The sequence below is a fragment of the Podarcis liolepis genome, assembly GCF_965112155.1.
Source record: "Podarcis liolepis genome assembly, chromosome: W".
Lineage (NCBI taxonomy): Eukaryota > Metazoa > Chordata > Lepidosauria > Squamata > Lacertidae > Podarcis > Podarcis liolepis.
Genome location: NC_139568.1, coordinates 38,968,601 through 38,985,937, shown reverse-complemented (window position 1 = coordinate 38,985,937; position 17,337 = coordinate 38,968,601). Strand labels below are relative to the sequence as shown.

General features: G+C 52.9%; 1 protein-coding gene across 1 annotated transcript; it reads left to right on the top strand.

The window, feature by feature from the left end:
- The first annotated feature begins 1,304 nt into the window (after nucleotides 1-1,304).
- Nucleotides 1,305-4,419, top strand: LOC310697768 (uncharacterized protein). Its single transcript, XM_083484427.1, has 2 exons — nucleotides 1,305-2,794; nucleotides 4,016-4,419. Exons 1-2 carry the CDS (start codon nucleotides 1,397-1,399, stop codon nucleotides 4,070-4,072), a joined length of 1,455 nt encoding a protein of 484 aa, XP_083340553.1. The 5' UTR covers nucleotides 1,305-1,396; the 3' UTR covers nucleotides 4,073-4,419.
- Nucleotides 4,420-17,337: the final 12,918 nt, after the last annotated feature.

Here is a 17,337-nt window from a genome sequence, read left to right as displayed (position 1 = left end):
AGGCACCCTTGCCTGACTCCTTTGAAGGTTTTAATGGGGTCCGTTAGGTGTCCTAGGCGGCTACACCTGACTCTAAGAGCCGTGTTTGCGTGGAGTGCCTGAATTAAGAGCAGAAGCTTTCTATCTATATTGGTACCCTGTAGTCTGTCCCTCTATCTATCTATCTATCTATCTATCTATCTATCTATCTATCTATTCAGTGCTTTTTTTCTTTAAAAATGTTTAGGGGTACTCTCATTTTCTTACTCATATTTAAACACGGCCCCTCAATGAGGCCAAACTTAGATTCACAAAATGTTTAGGGGTATGCATCCCCCCGCGTCCCCCCAGAAAAAAAAATATGTCTGTCTGTCTGTCTCTCTCTCTCTCTCTCATCTATCTATCTATCTATCTATCTATCTATCTATCTATCTATCTATCTATATCTATCTATCTATCTATCTATCTATCTATCTATCTATCTATCTATCTATCTCTATCTCTGTATTTCTTTCAGTAGAAGCGGAAAGTACTGTAATAGGAAAAAAGATAACCTATGTGATATATTAATTCAGCTTTTAAATCCATTGTCTTTTCAGACATAGTCAGGTTTATTAAGGTGAATGAATAGGGCCTGCCAAAAGGGCCCGAGAGCATAAACTCACCACTGCCCTTACCTGCTTTTCTTGCCATTCCCATCCATCCCTCACCGTTCATTTGTATAAAACTGGAGAGAAACACTCTGGAGAATTCACTGAACTGTTATTCTGTGACCTGAAAAGTGTTGAGTTTGGAACTTAACAGGTTAAGTTGTTCCCATGATGCCACACCATTCTGACGTCAGCTTTCGAAGCTGGGAGGAGTTTGGGAGGAGTTTGTTATTCTCACTCTGTGTTGTGAGGGGAAAAGAGCGTTTTGTCATGGCTGCAAGCAGTCCTGGTTTTTCCGGAGATTTGTTGGAATAAACGACTGTAAATAGACAAACCTGTACTGTGTGTGTTTGTCTGGAAGCTAAGCCAAGCTACGTGACAGTTTTCCACCGCTGTGTTAAACTCTGCTGAGGCGTGACTGAGAGCTGCGCAGCGGAAGTGTGCCGGGCGGCCATAAATCGCTAATTGAGGATCGCAAATCAATTAGCGGGGGTCACGTCAGACGAATAAACTTCAAGAGGTTATGGGTAACCTTAATCACCGATCGTAAAGCTGTCACTGGAGGCTGCCGAAAGCTTTGATCTGCGGTGTAGAGCAGAGAAGCACGGCAGGAGGCGGAGGCCGGAATCTGAGGCAAGCGGCTAGCTGAAAGACGCAAAGGTTTGCCTGTGCTGCGGTGCTGAGAGCAGCAGGAATCGTTTCTCCACGCCAGAGGAGCTGGTGATTTTGTGAGTACAGCTTGGGGCGTCTGGGGAGAACGGGAGAACATGGCAGATGGCCAGGAGGTGTTTCAAGCTCCGTTTGAACAGCTTGAGGAACTCACCGCCCAAGCGTGGAATACCTGGGCAAGAAGGGTGAGAGCGTGGTTTTTAGCTACGGAAGTTTGGGACATTTCCCAGAGAGAACCAGTGGAACTGGTGGACAGAGATGACAAAGATGCAGAGACGCTGCAATCTGTTTCTCTGGAGGAGAAAATGCAGAAAGAGAAAGCTATGAGAGCTGAGGTCTGCATGTTGAGAGCAGGTGTTCATGCTAATTTGCAGCATCACCTGAAAAGCATTGAATCTGCGTGTGAGGCCTGGCGAGTGCTGAAACGTCTGTGTGAAGACTCAGCAGAGGGCCAAGGGCAGATGGAAGCTGAAAGCCTAGAGATGGCTGGAGCCCCTGTTCCTGATGATTTAGCCTCAAGGAGCGCTGGTGAGCAAGTCGGGGGGGCGGAAAATTCCAAAGGCAAGTTTGAAAAGTTTTCCACTGTGCGTGCTGGAGTGGAGTTCAGAGGGGGCGGTTCTGGCAAGGAGTGTTTTTCCGGAAGAAGGAGGGCCAGGCCAGCTGAAAAGAGCCCCGGGCAGTGTTTTTCCACTGAAGTTCGTCGTTGCTACATTTGCAAGTCAGCTGACCACGTACGTCGCGGCTGCCCACAAAAAGCGAGGGCAGCTGCACAGGAAGGCTTCAAGGACACCTTCCATGGGAATCAGTCGGCTTTCCATGGGAACCAGTCTGGAAGAGGAGGCCAGCGTGGGAACGCAAGAGAAGGACGTGGAAAACAACGTGAGGAGACGTATCAGATCACGGCTAGTCTGGCTTTGTCTGAAGACAGCTGTGGGACAGGCTCAGAGCTTTGTTTTGTAATTGACTCTGCAGCAAACTGCAATTTGATTCCAGAGACCCCTGCTGTCGAGATGTGGAATTGCAAGGCAATTCCGGCTGGGAAAACTGTTCTCTTTGCAAATGGGCAGAAAAAGAATGTAACTAATTCTGTACATGTGCATGTGTCTGTTTTACAGGAGACGTTGGAGTGTTGTACCGTTCCTGGGATGCACCACTGTCTTTTATCTGTGCCTTATTTGTTGAAAAAGGGGTTTAAGGTTTGTTTCGAAGATACTGTCTGCACAATCTCCAAAGGAGGGAGGATATTTGCCAAGGTTAAAAAGGGGCAGAATGATCTCTTTATTCTTAAATTACCTCTGGAGGGTGAGGGAAAGGTTGGGAAAGCACAGGCTCTACGTGCTGAAATCAAAAGTCATGCGTCATGTGTCCATGCTTGGCATGCACGAACAGCTCATGGTTCTCTAGAAGAACTACAGGTGCTGCCTGAGGTTTCCAAAGGTTGTAAAATCTCAGAATGTGGATATGCAGTGAAATGTGAAACTTGCAAACTGGCAAAGGTAAAAGGATGCAGTTATCCAAAAGTGGAGAGGGTAACCACAAGACCTTTCGAACTGGTCCACATAGATTTGTGGGGTCCTGTAAAGGAACCAAGTCTGGGAGGGGCCAGGTTTCTGCTGACGATGCAGGATAATTTTACGCAGAATTCCTGGACCCACGGTCTCAAATCCAAGGATGATGCAGCACAGCTGATCAAAGGTTGGATTGAGGAGGTGGAACAAAGGTTTTCCACCGGAGTGCAAGCTGTCACAAGTGACAGAGGAGCCCAGTCAACAGGTTCTGCTTTGCAGAAATTCTTTCGCAAGAAAGGGATACGTCACACAGTGACTTCACCCAATCAGTGGGGGGTGGCAGGGCTGAGAAGTCAGGCTCTGGTTAAGGCTGCACAGGTGATGCTGGCAGATTCTGGGTTACCTCCAAGGTTTTGGCTGGAGGCAATCAAGTATGTGGGCTTCACCTGGAATCGTACCTACAATTCACTAGTAGGTGACACACCCTTTAGGTTGTTGCATGGCAGGAAACCCCAGATTCATTTTTTGCGTATGTTTGGGTCAGGTGCATCTGTGCCGGTACCTACTGCTTTGCAGGGGCCAGATGGATCCAAGTTCCGGAAAATGATCTTCTGCGGGTATGAGCCAGAAGCACGTGCATGGAGGTTTGCATTTCCATCAGGTGATCAGAGTAAGGTGCTGATCAGTAAACACGCTGAGTTCTATGAGCAGGATAAAAGGTCAAAAACTGCTGTCATGCGTGATGTGCTCTCAGAATGTCTATCTGATTCTGAGGAGGAAAGGGAGGCAGAGGCTGATCCCGGTGATGAGGGCCAGGTCCAAGATCAGGATTCAGAATCCGATGATGACGATCAGGTAACTGACCAAAGTCAGGAACAGGAGGAGGTATCGGTAGTTTCTCCACAAGATGTTAAGAGAACACCCAAAAGCGAGCCCAGTTCTCCTGTGAGTGTAATGGAAAGGATTCGAAAACGCTTTAAGTCAGAGGGGGAATCCCGTGATGCTGAGGACACATCTCCTGGTGGCAGTGAGTCAGAGGTAACATCTGAGTTTGTGCCCAGAAGGTCTAGTCGCACAACAAAGGGCGTTCCACCTGAAAGATACCAGGCAACAAGTGCGTGGGCAAGATTCGCACAGTGTGATTCTGGGAGTGTTGAAGGGGTTCAACAGGTGCCTGGGAAAGATGCCGGGAAGGGGCACAAGGCAAAGGGGAAGGTGTTGAACTCAAAAGGGTCTTGTCAGAATGTGCGGCAAGGGGGGTGTTGAGTTTGGAACTTAACAGGTTAAGTTGTTCCCATGATGCCACACCATTCTGACGTCAGCTTTCGAAGCTGGGAGGAGTTTGGGAGGAGTTTGTTATTCTCACTCTGTGTTGTGAGGGGAAAGGAGCGTTTTGTCATGGCTGCAAGCAGTCCTGGTTTTTCCGGAGATTTGTTGGAATAAACGACTGTAAATAGACAAACCTGTACTGTGTGTGTTTGTCTGGAAGCTAAGCCAAGCTACGTGACAGTTTTCCACCGCTGTGTTAAACTCTGCTGAGGCGTGACTGAGAGCTGCGCAGCGGAAGTGTGCCGGGCGGCCATAAATCGCTAATTGAGGATCGCAAATCAATTAGCGGGGGTCACGTCAGATGAATAAACTTCAAGAAAAAGTTCCCTCCAGGGGCTGTGCCTGGAATGAGCTTCTGCTTCCTAACTATCCTAGGATTCCGGTCTGCCAGGCTTACCAGTTCCTGGTAAATAGACACTCCATGGACCAGTCAGTTGCTTCATTTCACAAACCCTGCTTTTGTAAGAGGCCCAAACAAATCAAGATGCTCTGGTTACCTTTTCGGCATAGATGCTCAGCAGGGACATCCAGGTAATGATTCTTCTCCCTTGGAGAAGACTTCTCAGTGCACCTAGGAGAAACAGGTAAGTTGTTTCATTTCCTTGTTGGAGAAAGGCTGAACTTTATCTCTCTCTCACAATGCAAATGCAAGCAATCATATTATTTATAGAGGTTGCTTAGGGAAAGAAATTTATACAGCCAAGGTGTGTCACCATCACAACGGCATAGCAGTGTGAATTTGGAGAGTAACGGGGAACTCTGCATTTGTGTAATCAAGGAATAAAGTCCCAAAGGGGAGGAGTGAGGGATTAACGTGGCTTGAACTCCGTCAGGAGGAAAGATCACCCAGATGTGGCCTGCGTATTGTCCTACCCAGTGCTTTTTTTCCTGAGGGGACGCGAGGGGCATACGCATACCCCTAAACATCTTGTGAATCTACGTTTGGCCTCATTGCGGGGCAGTATTTCAATATGCCTAGGAAAATGAGAGTACCCCTAAACATTTTTTTTTTAAAAAAGGACTGGCTTTTTAAAAAAGCACTTTCTTTCTGTATTGTCGCCCCATAGTTTTTCAGTGCTTAGAACAGGGGTTCCCAGAGTGGGCACAGGCTGTGGGATTAACCAGAGGGTGCTAGGAGGCAAGAGGGGCATTGGGGGTGTAACTATCAGAATTTGAAAAACTGGTATCACTCGATCAAGCTCATCGGTTTTACTGATTTAATTGAACTAAATAGTTTTAACTGGATTTGGAATAAATGTGCAATTGATCGTTGCTGTTTTGAATTTTATTGCGTCATTATCTTCCTTAGTTGGTCATGCAAACCACTATTCTGGATACCGTTGTACCTCTGCTCCCGAATGCCTTGGGAGTTGTAATGGTTCTAGGGGTTGCTCGTGCGTAAGCTTGTCCCAACACCTGGCTGGGTTGCCTGAGGCTCCCTCGGCATCTCTGGAATGCGGTTGTCATGGAAACGTTCCGCCCTTATCTCCCGCTTCTCTTGAGCCCGCGTTTCCTGGCGTACACCGATCGCAAGCACAGTCTTTGTGAGTTCATCCATCGACCGCAGGCGGGGCGCTCGGGACAACTCGTCTTTCACTTCGGGGGACAAACCCGCTTCAAACAACATTTGCATTGGTTCAGAGTCCAGATCCCACCCGAGCTTGTGGACTAACATCCCGAAACGCGACCAGTAGTTTCTGACGGACAGGCTTCCCTGCTTGCACCCCACCAGCTCCCGTCTCGTCACGCTTTGCTCCACCTCGCTGGAGAACATCGCGTCCATCCCTTGGTAGAATTTCTTAAGATCTTTCAATGCATCATTCTGCGTCGCCATTAGGGGCCTGATCCATTCACGCGCCCCATCCTGCAGATGTCCCACAATGTAAGCCACCCTCTCCCCGTCATCAGCAAAGTCATTTTTCTGCAATTCCAAAGCGTACTGAATTTCCGTTCGGAAGGCATTGTAGTCTTGGGGCTTTCCACCAAACTTGTATACCAGCCCCTGAACCTTCCTCCCTATCGGAGTGGCTCTGACCTGTGCATCCTGAACCCGTCTCTCCTCCAGCCGCGCCGTCAGGGTAGCTACATGCGCCTCCAGGTCTCGGTTCCTCTCGACCAGACCTCGCACCAGGGCTTCTTGCTCTGTCCCTCCGGCCGGCTCTGTTTGGCTCTGTCCCTCCGGCCGGCTCTGTTTGCTGCCTCTCCGGGGCTGCGCACAAGCAACGTCAGGGACTGACGGATTGCTGTAATGGTTCTAGGGGTTGCTCGTGCGTAAGCTTGTCCCAACACCTGGCTGGGTTGCCTGAGTGAACCTTTCCTGTCCGAGCAGCCACTCACCCGTGGCTGTCTCAATCGCTGGCAGAATCTGTCAGTGGGCGTTTCTTAAACTTCTTCCAGCAAAGAAGCTCTTTGACACCCAGTCTCCTCCTACTCTTCCTGCGCGGAAGCCTTCTGCGCAAGGAGGGCGTAGGCAGCGGAGGACTCTTCCTCTCCCCGCTGGTCCCCGGCAAGGAGTCATGGGACCGCCTCGCCGATTCCCCCATCTGCCCCCCTTCTCCACTGGAGCTACGCTGATTCCCTACCCCAGAAGATGGGCTGGCTCTCCCACTCCCGGGACGCTCTCTGGGATCCCTTTGGAGCTTGCTCTCTCCCTTGGACACTGATGGCAGTTCCCTGACAGGAGTCAAACGTTATTTTGGAAGCCGAACGTCCAGTGGGGCTTCCATGGTGTGATGGCCTGGGATTCCGAGTCTGAGAGTGAACCGGAGGAATCCCAGCCGGCACAGGAGTCCCCGCCTCCAGGGCCGGCTGAACTGGGGCAAGGCCTAGATGCTGAGGAGCCTGCACCTGTGGCGGATCCTCAGGGGCAGGCACCAGGTGAGACCATTCTGGCCCCAGAGGTGCTGGAGGACTCAGTGGCTACAGGTGAGCTTCCCCCGGGGCCCAGTAACCCTTCGGCCTCTCCTGAACTGCAGAGGCTTAGGGCAGAGAGGCGAAGGGAACTGGTCTCTCCCAGGAGGAGTGCTCGCCTTAAGGCCAGGAGAGGCGGGGCTCCTGGGGGCCGGGACCGCCCCCGGCCTTAGAAGAAGATAAAGGTCAGGCAGCCCGGTCCCAGGTTGCGGGAGCAACGTCGTTGTGGAGTACCTGCTTTACCCAGACCTAGATCTGCACTCCCGGGGTGCCTGTTCCTCGCCCGGCTTCCAGCTCCTGACTCTCCGGTGTTCCTGTTCCTCGCCCGGCTGCCCGCTGCTGACCCACCAGTGTTCCTGTTCCCCGCCTGGCTTCCTGCTGCTGCCCTACCAGCGTTCCTGCTCCCCCGCCCGGCTCCCTGTTTTGGACCTTGCGTCTCATCTAGTGATCGTCTACCCTGCTAGTGACTCTGGACTGAACTTCGGCTACGGTATTAGTACCTCCCCCCCCCCGGGACCAGCACAGTTTGCTCCCGCCACACCCGCACTCCCTCTTTGTTGGGGTGCGTTCGGGAAGAGTCAGAGGCCATGGCCGACCAAGTGGCTAGACTGTTGGCAATAGCCCAGGAGAACCAGGCCTTGACGCACACCGTGCAGCAGTTCAGTAACGCGGTTACGGCACTTCAGCAGCGGTTGGACGCCCTACCGGCTCCTGGGGCCGACTCCCCGGCTCCTGGCAAGTACCCAGTGGCCTTGCCTGAGAAATTTGATGGGGCCCCGGCCAGCTTTCCCATGTTCCTTGCCCAGGCCAAGCTGTACATTCAGGGGCGCGCCCGGAACTTCCCTGACGACCGCACCAAGGTGCACTTTTTGATTAGTTTGTTAAAAGACCAGGCAGCCAAGTGGGCGTTGCCGCTGCTCAGGCAAGACTCCCCCTTACTGGCGGACTATGTGGGGTTTTGCAATCTGTTGGAGGCCGCGGTCGGCAACCCCCAGAAGGGGAGTCAAGCCAACCGGGCGATTCGGCGGTTGAAACAGGGCAAGTCCACGGTGGCCGCATACACCACGGAATTCCGGCTGCTGGCACAGGACTTGACCTGGAATGACTCTGCTCTTCGGGACCAGTATCTCGAGGGGCTTTCAGACGAGATACTGGACCAGCTGGCCACTATGGAACGCCCCACCACGCTAGACACCCTCATTCAACTGAGTCTACTGTAGGAATGAAAAATCACGGGAGACGAGAGAGGCAGGTGTAACATGAGGCGTCTGTCAGGGCGGGCCCTGGGAGCCTATTTTATTGAATATTGCAAGCATTGCCACAGGTGGGCCTGTGGCTGATTGGTTGATACATAAACAAAGAAACTTGTGATTGGTTAACATAACTACTAAGGCGGGAATTACATGTGAGAGGTGGGGATTACATGTGATCATTTATCATTGATGGAGTAAAGGCTGAGAATCGGAGCTAGAACTAGACAGGCATGAAGCCTCCTAATTGAATTGTAACTAGAGATTAATATGGCACAAACAATATAGCGATCAAGTTCTGTAGATGCGGTCAGCTAGGCATGGAGAGCAGGTAGTTTGTTTTCCATGAGCTTGGGATGTCTGTTACTAATGATTGATCATAGCATGTAACAATGTAATCAGGTTCTGTAGTTGTGATCAGCTAGGCGTGAAGAGCAGGTTCGTACAGTGTGTGCAAAAGCAGGGAAAAACCTACGAGCAAGACTTCTCAGAAAGCAAGAGAAAAGAGGAGCAAGGCTTCCCCAAAATGGAGCAGTTTTGTGCAGTTTTGTGCAGAAGGAGAACTAGCAGTTATATGCAGAAAGAGGACTTCCCTTTATCTCCCCCTTTCTTTTCTTGTTTGCGAGGCGTTCTGGGTAAATAAGGCAAAAATATTTCAGGATTAGTGGTGTGCCAACAAATGCCCAAAATAAGTTCGCCAGGGTCGATGGGACAAAAATATTTCGGGATACGTGGTTTGCCAACGCATGCCCAAAATAAATCCGTCCAGGATCGATGGGACAAGAATACTTCGGGATACGTGGTTTGCCAACGCATGCCCAAAATAAATCCGTCCACATCTCACCTTAGGTTTACTGTTGGTGTTGCCATTTCGCAAAGTAGGCAGCAAGGAGTTTATTAGGTGGTTGAGGGGGAGAGAGAAGCCGGGAGAAAAGACTTATGAGGCCAGGAATGCATTGAAGGAAGCAACATAACAAAATTAAGATGCATATAATGACAAGGGCATATTAATGTGGTTGTAAGATTTTGCAAATGAGAGATTTGGCTTTAAATGGCTTTAGAATTATCAGTAATATTAAAACATCACATGTTGTCAACTTGTTCACATCCATAATGATGCAGCATCAGCAAATAATCTATAGCGCAATTTTGTAAAAGTCCATTATGTAGTCCACTCTGTTCTTTATTCAAAAGGTGAAGAGCTTCCGAAGTAAAATTCAGGGCTTTTTCTGCAGAACAAGCTAAAGAATTAATGTTCATACGATTCCGTACAGCCAATCCAGGGACTCCTAAGAGAGAAACAACTAAAGAGATATATTCAGACCTACTGAAAAAGGAGACAAAAGCATCACAATCGTTAGTCAATTTCACAGAGCGGCGATATCAAGAGTGGGATAAAGGATCCAGAACTCCTGGAATAACCTGGATTCCTTCTTTGGCCGCAGAAAATTTGGGTAAAATTAAGCCTGCGACTTTAGGAGGTAATTGGGTGGTCATAAGCACAATTTCACCAGGTAAAACAGTGTCTTTGGTTTTTTGATTAATTAAGTCGATGGTAAAATCAGAGCGTGTATCCTTTGAGATGGTTTTAATAGTGGAGACTAACGGCGGGGGGGGGGCTCCCTATTTGTCCTGGCCCGGGAGTGGGGCCCCTAAGGAGTTTCCCGAACTCCTGCACTGATTTGCCCAATGATAGCCTTTACCGCACTTTGGGCATTTCTTGGAAGGCTTAGCCTTATTGGCATCACCATTCCTGTTTGCACCCCTGCCAGGGGCTCTGCATTGTTTAGCAAAATGACCTGGGCGATTGCAGTTGAAGCAGTTGCTATTCCCTCCAGCATTCCTGTCACATAAGTGGATTTTAGACCGGAATCCACAATGGCCCTTCTTAATTCTCGCATTACAGAATAAGAAAGGGTTTCGTATAGCACCTGTTGTTGTGCTGTGCCTGGGTTTGCATAAGAAATAGGGAAAGCAGATGGCAACACCCCAGCCCACTCAGACTCTTCCTCTAAGGATAGGAGCCCTTTCTGCCTAGCTTGAGAAAGTGCAACACGGACAGCTCCTGTGAAACAGGCAGGAGCTGAGGCAGGCAAGGGAGGGGTGGAAGGAGGGAGGGAAGAAAGTGGGGGGGAAGAAAGAGGGGGGGAAGTGGATGTTGGCTGAGACACAGCTTCTGAAGAAGCGGATGCAGGCAAAGGAAACACAGGAGGGAGGGATGGGGGGATGGGTGTGGGCTGAGGCATAGCTCCTGTATGAGCAGATGCAGGAGGGGGGGAATGGGTGTGGGCTGAGGCATAGCTCCTGTATGAGCAGATGCAGGAGGGGGGGAAGGGGGGTGGATTGGGTGGAAGCAGGCAAAGGAGGGAGGATTGTGCAGGAGGCAAAAGCTTGGGGTAAGGAGGGGGATTGTCTGCAATAGTTAGAAGTGCAGGAGCCGTGGGAGACGCCTGAGAGGCCAGGGGCCCTAAGTTTGCCACGGCAACAGCACATTTCTGCCAAGTAAGCAGACAATGAATAGGAGCCCTGGATTCTGCAAAAAGAGTTTTTCCAATCTTTTGCCAAGCCTCTACCCCCAAGGAGCCTGCCTCAGGGTACCAGGGACATTGGAATGCGATCTCACCTAGCAATTGTTCAATTTCCTTTAAAGAAACATGAGCACCTGCACCTCTCTGTCTGACTAAATGAAGCAGTTCAGTAGCATGCACTTTCTGGGACTTTGTAAGCTCCCCCCCCCCCATACTCACGGTGTAGCCGGTTAAGACTTCTCCTGTCGAGTGAAGTATGAGGCTGGCTGACTGCTCGGCTGCGCAAGGGATCTGGCACGTCGAGGGTCACCAGATGTAGGAATGAAAAATCACAGGAGACGAGAGAGGCAGGTGTAACATGAGGCGTCTGTCAGGGCGGGCCCTGGGAGCCTATTTTATTGAATATTGCAAGCATTGCCACAGGTGGGCCTGTGGCTGATTGGTTGATACATACACAAAGAAACTTGTGATTGGTTAACATAACTACTAAGGCGGGAATTACATGTGAGAGGTGGGGATTACATGTGATCAGTTATCATTGATGGAGTAAAGGCTGAGAATCGGAGCTAGAACTAGACAGGCATGAAGCCTCCTAATTGAATTGTAACTAGAGATTAATATGGCACAAACAATATAACGATCAAGTTCTGTAGATGCAGTCAGCTAGGCATGGAGAGCAGGTACAGTTTGTTTTCCATGAGCTTGGGATGTCTGTTACTAATTGTCAGAGCTGCTTGAAGATCCTAGCTCACAGAGGATCACGCTAGCCAGCGATCATTAAGTAAAAGTCTTTATTGAGTTACAGTTTCCATTCTCACGCTGCTGCGCGCAACTCTACGTCTAGTAGCTAGATCGGCGAAGCTCCGTCTGAGTCTCCGCCCCGTGTGCACCAACTTAATATCCTAGCCCGGCTCCACCTTTTCCGCCTGACTGTCCTCCTCTGGGTCCCTCTACCCCCCGGGGTCTCTTCCTTCCGGGATTCTTCTGACGCTGACCCCCCGGACCCTCCTGTCTCCTTGCGCCGGGCTTTAGGACCTGGCTCCCTTTCCGGGCTGCTTACTGCGCCACCTTCCTCTGCATTTGAACTTGGCGCGCGCGCCCAACCTTCCACTTTCCGCTTAACCATTTCTTCGCTCCCCGATGGAGGTGTGGCCACTCCTGACTCGTGCCCTCCCTCCTGTGGTGAGCTGCCAGCGCTTGCCCCCTGGCTCCTTTCCTCTTCCCTGCTCTCTGGCGGTGACGCTGGTCCCGATTTCCAACTGCTCTCCTCTGAGTCCCCTCTGGCTCTATCTTCCTGGGGTGCCCCCCTAGACTCCCCCCTTGCCCTGGCCACTGGTGCTCCTTTCTGTGAATCCTCTGATTCACTGGAAAGACTCGGAGATCTCGGGTCGTCGTCATCACTCATCTTTTCTTCTGCCTCCTCCCCTTCGCTCTCTGTTTCCTCCCTTGCCCTTGCCTCTGCTCCTAAACCCCTGACACTAATGATTGATCATAGCATGTAACAATGTAATCAGGTTCTGTAGTTGTGATCAGCTAGGCGTGAAGAGCAGGTTCGTACAGTGTGTGCAAAAGCAGGGAAAAACCTACGAGCAAGACTTCTCAGAAAGCAAGAGAAAAGAGGAGCAAGGCTTCCCCAAAATGGAGCAGTTTTGTGCAGTTTTGTGCAGAAGGAGAACTAGCAGTTATATGCAGAAAGAGGACTTCCCTTTATCCTACAGATAGACGATCGGCTAGACTAGAGGACCGTCGTCAGGCTCGGGGCCGCCGGCTCTTCCAGTTCTCAGCACCAGTTTCTACCAGCAGCCCCACAGGCACAGCTGAGTCATTGGAGGAACCTATGCAGCTTGGGGTAGTGCAGCCACGCCTCTCCCCCGCAGAGAAGTCGTGGCGTCGGGAGGGGAATCTATGTCTCTATTGTGGCGGAAGCGGACACTATGCCCGGTCCTGTCCTGAGAAACGCCAGCCACAGGGGAAACCGCCAACCCCAGTAGCTGATGGCCCTGGCTACCTGGGGTCCCAAACAGCACAGAATGGGGCCGCACCAATTGAACTACAACACCTTATGGTTCCGGTACGTCTATACCCTCCAGGTGGACCCTGGATTCTTACCCATGCTCTAGTGGATTCGGGGGCAACCCGCTCCTATATGGACGCTGCTTTTGCTGCCCATCGTCGGGTGCCACTTCAGAACAAGCCAGAACCGGTACAGGTGGAGGCAATCGACGGACGGCTCTTGCGTTCGGGTGCCGTTACTCAGGAGACCCAGCCCCTGGTCCTGTGCCTCCAGCAGCACCGTGAGATGCGAACTTTGGATATTGCCTCCATGCCCCGGTTCCCCCTGGTGCTTGGGATGGACTGGCTGGAGGCTCACAATGTGCAGATTGACTGGGTCAAACGGACTGTACACTTCCCAGACCCAAGTTCTTCTGCTGAGACTGAGATGCTAGCAGCTGCGCCCACTGAGGAGGTTGCTGCAACGCTCCCCGCTGAGTACCGGGACTATCACGACGTGTTCGAGGAACGGGGAGCAGACCAGCTGCCGCCGCATCGGTCCTTTGACTGCGGCATAGACCTCCAGCCCGGAGCGCCCCTACCGGTGAGTCGCTTATACTCTTTAACAGAGCCAGAGCGCGAGGCTTTGCAGGACTTCTTGCGCAAGAACCTGGAGCGTGGGTTCATTAGGCCTTCTACCTCGCCCACTGCTGCGCCAGTGCTCTTTGTTAAAAAGAAATGTGGGGAGCTCCGCCTTTGCCATGATTACCGGGCCCTGAACAAAATTACCATCCCAGACCGGTACCCCTTGCCCCTTATTTCGGAGTTACTGGAGCGGGTGCAAGGGGCGCAGGTGTTCACCAAGCTAGACCTCCGGGGTGCCTACAATTTGATTCGGATCCCAGCCGGGGATGAGTGGAAGACAGCATTCGGGACCCGGTACGGGCAGTTCGAATACCTGGTTATGCCCTTCGGTTTGTGCAACGCGCCTGCTGTGTTCCAACGGTACATCAACCACGTGTTCCAGGACTTGCTAGACAAGTACGTGGTGGTGTACTTGGATGACATTCTGGTTTACTCCCGTGACCCGGCGTGCCACGAGGGTCATGTCCGGACCGTGCTGCAGCGCTTGCGCGAGCACCGTTTGTATGCAAAGCTCAGCAAGTGCGAGTTCCATCAGCGGTCAGTGGACTTCCTGGGTCACCGACTCTCACCAGGTGGGGTGCAGATGGATCCTGGGAAGGTGGCAGCGGTTCGAGAATGGGCGGCACCTCGGAACCGCAAGGACCTACAGCGTTTCCTGGGGTTCGCCAACTATTACCGGACCTTCATTGCGGATTATGCTCATCGCACCACCCCGTTGACCCGGCTACTGCGCCCCAAGTCGCCGTTTTCCTGGGACAAGGAGGCAGAGGAGGCATTTCAAGGGTTGAAGGCCTGTTTCCAGAGAGCGCCAATCTTGCAGCATCCGGATCCTTCTCGACCCTTTGTGGTAGAGACTGACGCCTCCAGTACGGCTCTCGGTGCCGTCTTGTCTCAGCAGTGCGGACCGGAAGCGCCACTCTTACCCTGTGCCTTCTATTCCCGCCAGCTCCTTCCAGCGGAGCGTAACTATACCGTGTGGGAGCGGGAACTACTGGCCATCAAGGTGGCCTTTGAGGTTTGGCGCCACCATCTTGAGGGGGCACGACACCCGGTGGAGGTAAGAACTGACCACCGGAACCTGGAATACCTCCAGACCACCCGCAAGCTGAACCAAAGGCAGATCCGTTGGGCGTTGTTCTTTTCCCGGTTCCAGTTCCGGATCCGCTATATCCCTAGCTCCCAAAACCAGAAGGCGGATGCCCTGTCCCGGAAACCTGAAGACAACGCAGACACGGTACAGCAAGCAGTACCCACCACGATTCTACCACCAGCTGCATTCCTGGCCACCCAGGAGGTTGAGCCACTGCAGGCTCGGGTGCGGGAACAGCAGCGGGTCGACGCTTGGGCCCAGGAACGACTCCGGGAACTGGCCGAAGGGTCATGCCCTCAGTATCCAGGGCTGGTCTTGCATCAGGGTCTTCTGCTGCACCACGGGCGCCTGTACATCCCACCAGGGCCGCTGCGGGCTGAGGTTCTCCGGATGACCCATGATGCTCCAGCAGCGGGGAACTTTGGGCGGTATCGGACCACCCATCTGGTAAGCCGTGAGTTTTGGTGGCCCCGTCTGAAGGCTGACGTGGCTCGCTACGTCGCTGGTTGTGATGTCTGCAGGCGGGCCAAGGGGCCTACCGGGCGACCCCCCGGCCTTCTTCAGCCTGTTGGCTTTTTGCAGTATGGTAACGCTGCAGAGAGCTTGCTGGGGAGATCATGCATTAAAAAGGGAGGACTCAAAAAGTACTTAAAGAAGGTTTTAATAAGAAAAACAAAAACTCCATTTACACTAAATATATTAACAAACAAACATGACCCAACCACCAACCCATCCCCCAGAGTAATGGGAGAGCTAGGTGCTGCTCCTTATATACTCTACCCAGATGCTGACACAACTTAATCAAATACAACTCAGCAGCACCTGCTATGTTTCACAGCTGTAAAGCTGGGTCTCGTTATCTTGCTCAGGCCCCTTAAAGACATACACATGGAGTGGAACAATGATGAACCTTTACATTTAAAGAAACCATTCAACACAGCCGTTGCCGGTTCCACCACGTCCTTGGCACACAGTTTCTCTGGACTTTGTAGTGGAGCTACCCCCGTCTCGGGGCTACACCTGCCTTCTAGTTTTCTCCGACCATTTCACGAAGATGGTGCACTGTGCCCCCTGCCCGTCCGTACCCTCAGCTAAGGAAACCACTCAGCTGTACCTTCAGCATGTCTTCCGCCTGCATGGCCTACCTGAGCGTGTGGTGTCCGACCGTGGCGTTCAGTTCACGTCCCGGTTTTGGCGTTCTTTGCACCAGGCCCTCGGAACAGAGGTCTGTCTCTCATCTGCTTACCACCCACAGACTGATGGCCAGACGGAACGGGCGAACGCGGTGCTGGAGCAGTACCTCCGGTGTTACTGCAGCTACCAGCAGGATGACTGGGTCGACCACCTAGCCTTGGCGGAGTTCGCTTATAACAATGCGGTGAATGCGTCCACCCAGCAGACCCCGTTCCAGGCCAGCTACGGTTTTCATCCACGGTTGTTTCCGGATGTGCTGCCGGCATCTGCGGTCCCTGCGGTGACAGAGTGGCTTCAGGAGCTCCAGTCCCAGCAACAGCTGTTGATGGAGCAGCTGCGCCAGGCCAAGGAGGCGTACAAGGTCCAGGCCGACCGCCACCGCCAGGTGGTGCCGGAACTCCACGTCGGTGACCTGGTATGGCTCTCCACTCGCCACCTCCACCCTTCTCGACCTTCGCGGAAGCTGGACGCCCGTTTCACCGGCCCGTTCCCCATCGTGCACCAGGTCTCGCCGGTGGCATTCCGTCTCCGGTTGCCAGCAACCCTGAAGGTTCACCCGGTATTCCACAGGTCCCTTCTGAGTCCAGTGGCCCCACCCGACGAGTTCCACCTGAACCGTCCCCGACCGCAGCCAGTTTTGGTTCAGGGAGAGCCTGAGTATGAGGTGGAACGCATTCTGGACTCCCGATACCGCAGGGAAAAGCTGCAGTATCTCATAGACTGGAAGGGGTATGGGCCGGAGGACCGTTCCTGGGAACCAGCGGCCAACGTCCACGCGCCTGCCTGCCTCCGAGAGTTTCATGCGGCGTACCCCAACAAGCCGGGTCCGGACCCTCAATTGAGGGGGGGGGGCCTGGGAGGGGGGATGGTGTGATGGCCTAGGATTCCGAGTCTGAGAGTGAACCGGAGGAATCCCAGCCGGCACAGGAGTCCCCGCCTCCAGGGCCGGCTGAACTGGGGCAAGGCCTAGATGCTGAGGAGCCTGCACCTGTGCCAGATCCTCAGGGGCAGGCACCAGGTGAGACCATTCTGGCCCCAGAGGTGCTGGAGGACTCGGTGGCTACAGGTGAGCCTCCCCCGGGGCCCAGTAACCCTTCGGCCTCTCCTGAACTGCAGAGGCTTAGGGCAGAGAGGCGAAGGGAACTGGTCTCTCCCAGGAGGAGTGCTCGCCTTAAGGCCAGGAGAGGCGGGGCTCCTGGGGGCTGGGACCGCCCCCGGCCTTAGAAGAAGATAAAGGTCAGGCAGCCCGGTCCCAGGTTGCGGGAGCAACATCGTTGTGGAGTACCTGCTTTACCCAGACCTAGATCTGCACTCCCGGGGTGCCTGTTCCTCGCCCGGCTTCCTGCTCCTGACTCTCCGGTGTTCCTGTTCCTCGCTCGGCTTCCTGCTCCTGACTCTCCGGTGTTCCTGTTCCTCGCCCGGCTGCCCGCTGCTGACTCTCCGGTGTTCCTGTTCCTCGCTCGGCTTCCTGCTCCTGACTCTCCGGTGTTCCTGCTCCTCGCCCGGCTGCCCGCTGCTGACCCACCAGTGTTCCTGTTCCCCGCCTGGCTCCCTGCTTCTGCTCTACCAGTGTTCCTGTTACCCGCCTGGCTT

Excerpts from the sequence above, each read along its gene's own strand:
- LOC310697768 (XM_083484427.1), top strand. The coding sequence starts at position 1,397 with ATGGCAGATGGCCAGGAGGTGTTTCAAGCTCCGTTTGAACAGCTTGAG. Across the intron at positions 2,795-4,015 it reads AAACTTGCAAACTGGCAAAG|GGGAAGGTGTTGAACTCAAA; the intron begins GTAAAAGGATGC and ends CACAAGGCAAAG.